Source organism: Engraulis encrasicolus, chromosome 7 (assembly GCF_034702125.1).
Source record: "Engraulis encrasicolus isolate BLACKSEA-1 chromosome 7, IST_EnEncr_1.0, whole genome shotgun sequence".
Classification (NCBI taxonomy): domain Eukaryota; kingdom Metazoa; phylum Chordata; class Actinopteri; order Clupeiformes; family Engraulidae; genus Engraulis; species Engraulis encrasicolus.
In genome coordinates, this window is record NC_085863.1 from 22597876 (window position 1) to 22602875 (window position 5000).

Consider the following 5000-nt stretch of genomic DNA (forward strand, 5'->3'; position numbering starts at 1 on the left):
AAGTAGAAACTGGATGGCTACATGGTCCTGCATGGTTTGTACACGATGCAGAATACAAGCACAGAAATCCTCCTTTCAGAAAACTCCACTGTGTCCCGTATGTCTATGTCTAATTCAATGTTTCTGCCAGCGATTTTTATTAGTTAAGGCGTCCATCTTGACAGCATATTCCTCCCACCTTGACAGAGCTGTCCCAACAGAGCACTAAAATTAGACTTCAAATTGGGCTTAAAATTGGGTGATGAAATTATAGGACAACACTGCACTTCATCAGTTGCACTCCCGCCGTCTGGAAAAGGCTTTAAACAAACACGATATGACTAACAGGCTAATATAAACAACGTTGGAGTGATATATTTCTCAATCTTCCTTCCTCAAACAAACACTGCTTTAACTACGCTCCTTGTGGGAAACACCGAAGTTGCAGTGTGAATTTTTCTACCAATTACAGTACCCCAAACATATATAAAACACACACACACACACACGCACACACATACTCACACACGCAAACACGCACACACACAAACACACACACACCTCTCATTCAAAACCACTTGCATTCTCTCATTCAGAAAACTCCTTCAATACTTGGCAAATGGGACTGCATGTAGGCAATAGCAGTGGATACAAACATCGCGTCTTGCTTTAATACCAGATTAATGTTATCAGGTACCGTCCCGACGAACCGATCCCTTTTGGGCACGATTGGGGGCTGCCCCCTTGCACGGGTCAGGCATAAATACAGTTCCGTTGTGTACAGTGTTCACTTGTGTGCTGTGGAGTGCTGCGTCACAATGACAATGGGAGTTGGAGTTTCCCAGTTGGGCTTTCACTTTTTCCACTTTCCATTTAAAAAAAATAAAATAAACATGAACTTGAACTTACAGGTGATGTAGTAGTTGACGTTCCTCTTGAACTCCAGGCCCATGTAGTTGGGGCTAAACTCCTGGAACTTGATGGTGAACTTGATGTCCTTCTCGGGCTTGTTGCAGTTCACCAGGACGTTGGGGTCCAGCACGGTGCTACACGACTCGGCCTGCTCCTTCTTCACCAGGTACAGCTTGAAGAACTCGTAGGGCTTTTCTACCGTGCCCTTGGGGCAAATGATGTCCAGCTTGTCCCCGATCTCCGGGTAGATGACCAGACCCTTCCCCTGGATAAAACTGAAAGAAGAAGAAGAAGAGAAAGAGAACGGTTCATTAGTTTGTTTTTAAAAAGTTGGGGAATACCAAGGCACTCATCTTCTTTGTAGTTAAAATGCCTTTATTTTGTTGGGCATAGCATGATTAAAACTCTTTGACGCGTTTTGGCATGAAACCTTCGTCAGGAAGTGAGGGTTAATTAGTTTGCTTGATTTTTTTGTGTGTCGCAATAGATACATCGTGAGGCAAATATAAATATGAATCGGGCAAACAGCAGAAGTAGAGGTAGAGGCAGAAAAAAAGACGGAAAACGAGACACAGAGAGAAAAGTGAACTCCTTTGCCTTTATGTTGCCATGGATACATCGTGACAAGCATGAACTGCAATAAACGGAAGAAACAGTGTCGGCGCGGAAAGCTTTAAGCGAGGCAAGACAATGTGCTGATTGCAGTTGATAACGGTTGACAAGATGACGCTAATGTTTTGTCTTCTGCCACGCCAATGAATGAGCAGAAGATTGATGCTGTGGCGCTCACTTTATGTGTCATAAATCCGGAATAAAGAGCTGCAAAGTGAATATAAAACGCGATTACAATTTGACACAAAAAAAAGTTGGTGTGAGAGAGATGAGAAAAGAGAGAAAGAGAGAGAGAGAAAGATAGAGACAGATTGAGACGGAGAGAGAAAGAAACAGATAGACAAAGAGACAGACAGTGAGATGGAGACGCAGAGACAGAAATGATATATGCGAGACTAGATAAAAAAAGGGAGGATTCAGAAGAATCAAATTGAATGCCAAAACCACAAAAACTGCTGTCCTCGTGTACTGAGCCAGCTGGGGCGGCCAGCAATCTGGCCCCTTCTTCCCTTTCCTTTCCCTTCGCTTCCCTTCCCTTCAGTGGTGTAACTCAAAATCATCTGGCACGGGACGGGACAGCACTGTATTTAAATGCACATCTCCTTTTCTTCTAATCTATTATCTTTGCCATTCCAGTAAAGGAAACCTTTTCATTTCCTTTCCCATAAAACGCTTCCAAAACCCAAAGTGTCTGGAGAAGAAAAAGGACTGTATAGGGGTGGAGAGAAGAGGAGACAAGGAGGAGAGGAGAGGAGAGGAGAGGAGAGGAGAGGGGGGAAAGGTAGAGAGAAGAGGAGAGAAAGAGAGAAGAAAGCCGTGGAGGAGAGGAGAGTGGAGTGGAGTGGAGCACCATCCATGCCAGGCAGCCTTCCACCACTGTACCATGCCAGGCATATTGTGTGTGTGTGTGTGTGTGTGTGTGTGTGTGTGTGTGTGTGTGTGTGTGTGTGTGTGTGTGTGTGTGTGTGTGTGTGTGTGTGTGTGTGTGTGTGCGTGCGTGCGTGCTTGCGTGCGTGCGTAAGTGCGTAAGTGCGTGTGTGTGTGTGTGTATGCATGTGTGTGTGCGCGCAGAGGTCCAAGCCAAACCACCACGAATGCCTATGGCTTTTAGGAAAACGTATCGTCATAATGTCAGAGTGAGCCGGTTGGATTCTTGCAACAATTGGCCCTTCTGGGCTTCCTTACGGTTTGAGTCTCTCTCTCTCTCACTCTCTCTCTCTCTCTCAAGCTAAATGAACGATACAGCACACAACTTTTATTCTCGCTCTGACTTTCCACGACAGCCTGCCGAGGACATTAACAGCGCAGATGTCACGCTTTAGAGGGAGCTTGCTATGGTTGGACCCCAATCCGAAATATAGCTGAACTTCAGTTCCCCCCCACACCCTTCGTCGCTAAACCATGTATGTGTCTGGTGTGTGTGTGTCTCTGTCTGTGTGTCTGTGTGCGTGTGTGCGTGTGTGTCTGTTTGCGTGTGTGCGTGTGTGTGTGTGTGTGTGTGTGTGTGTGTGTGTGTGTGTCTGTGTCTGTGTCTGTGTCTGTGTTTGTGTGTCTATGTGTGCATGCATTGTGTGTGTGTGTGTGTGTTTGTGTTTGTCTGTGTGTGCCTGTGTGTGTGCTTGAGTTGATGTCTTGAGAGCCCGATGTAAGACCCTGTTCGCTCCATGACATTGTGAATGATGACAATATCAGACCCGTGGAAGATTACAGCGAGAAAATCTTGTTAGGAAAACACCACGGGAGGAATATATACGCCTATACAGTAAAGCTTCAGTTGCCCAGTGCTTGTAAAAAGAGACTACAGAATTACACGACGATTCTTTCTCTGTTGCTCCGAGCGCATAATAGAGATTTTTGGCGACTTTATTGCACCTATGTTGTGTCTGTCATCAGAGCACAAATAAAACAGAATGAAACAGGTTTCCACAGCTGATCATAAAGACACACATGCACGCACAAACGCAGGTGTGTGTGTGCGCGCACACACACACACACACACACACACACCCACACACACACACACACACACACACACACACACACACACACACACACACACACATACACACACACACACACACACACACACACACACACACACACACACACACACACCTCCCCGCACCCACATTTACACCCCTGTCGACAGACACACACACTCACACACACACACACACACACCCGGACAAGCCCATCCTAAGAACACAACCCACAATTAAAGTGAGTGCAAGACCGCAGCATAGACACACACACCCACAGACAGGCAGGCAGACAGACAGAGAGACAGACAGACAGACAGGCTGGGCAGCTGGTGTGTTATCTAGACGACCTCCAGGGTATCTGCATAGCCGTATAGCTGCGCTGGACCTGCTATCAGTGATAGGGAGAGGCCAGCGCAGAGAGAGTAGACAGCCTATCCCATCCCAGCCATTTTATATCACTGAAACTGAGATTTGGCTCGGCTCTGAAAGTCAGCGGTACTTTTCCATGTGCTGACTGGCTGTGTCTTTTCTCTCTCTCTGACTCTCTCTCTCACTCTCATTTGTTCTCTCACTTTGTCTTTCTCTTTAGGCGTCTCTCTGGCAAACACACACACACACACACACACACACACACACACACACACACACACACACACACACACACACACACACACACACACACACACACACACACACACACACACAGTCATACACACACAAGTAAGATATAGAAGAAGATGAAAAAAACAAGTAAAAAGAAAAAAACAGACAGAGAGAGAGAGAGAAACAGAGAGAGAGAAAGAAAGAAAAAACAGAGGTGAATCACACATTTGATTCACCTCTGTTCTCTTCAGATAAGGGCATCCCTGAGGTCGGATTCCACAATCTCATTTCCAGTTCAGTTGATGAAAAAAGCCAGATGAGAGCTGTTCTGATCTTGTAAACGTCAATCGCGGTCAGGGGTGTGTGTATTGGTGTGTGTGTGTGTGTGTGTGTGTGTGTGTGTGTGTGTGTGTGTGTGTGTGTGTGTGTGTGTGTGTGTGTGTGTGTGTGTGTGTGTGTGTGTGTGTGTGTGCGTCGGTGTGTGTGTGTGCGTCGGTGTGTGTGTGTGTGTGTGTGTGTGTGTGTGTGTGTGTGTGTGTGTGTGTGTGTGTGTGTGTGTGTGTGTGCGTGTGCGTGTGCATGTGCATGTGCATGTGCATGTGCATGTGCATGTGCATGTGCATGTGTGTGTGTGGTCTTGCATGATCCAGGGCCACACACAAGATTTTGCTGTGGTGCCCAAAAGAAGATAAAAGATCTGGTTAAAAAAAAATGCTGTTCTAAGCCACAAACTAATGTTGAAGCATTCAACACATTTATTCATATGCGACCACAAGATTTGCAAGCATCTTTACTGTAATATGTTCATTCCCTTGCTGGACACTTACTCATGTTACCTCAATTCTATTCCAACATTCTTCCCAAATGTGTCACTGCTTTATCTTGTCCTGTCTTTTTTTTTACTGTACGTGA

General features: G+C 45.9%; 1 protein-coding gene across 2 annotated transcripts in view; it reads right to left on the minus strand.

Annotated features, from left to right (window-relative positions):
* The window catches only part of efnb1 (ephrin-B1), a 123077-nt gene that overhangs the window by 70585 nt on the left and 47492 nt on the right, over window positions 1-5000 (minus strand). For both annotated transcript variants that reach the window (XM_063203094.1, XM_063203093.1), the window contains exon 2: window positions 889-1166. In XM_063203094.1, coding sequence (XP_063059164.1) covers window positions 889-1166 — 278 coding nt within the window. The remainder of the gene's footprint in view (window positions 1-888; window positions 1167-5000) is intronic.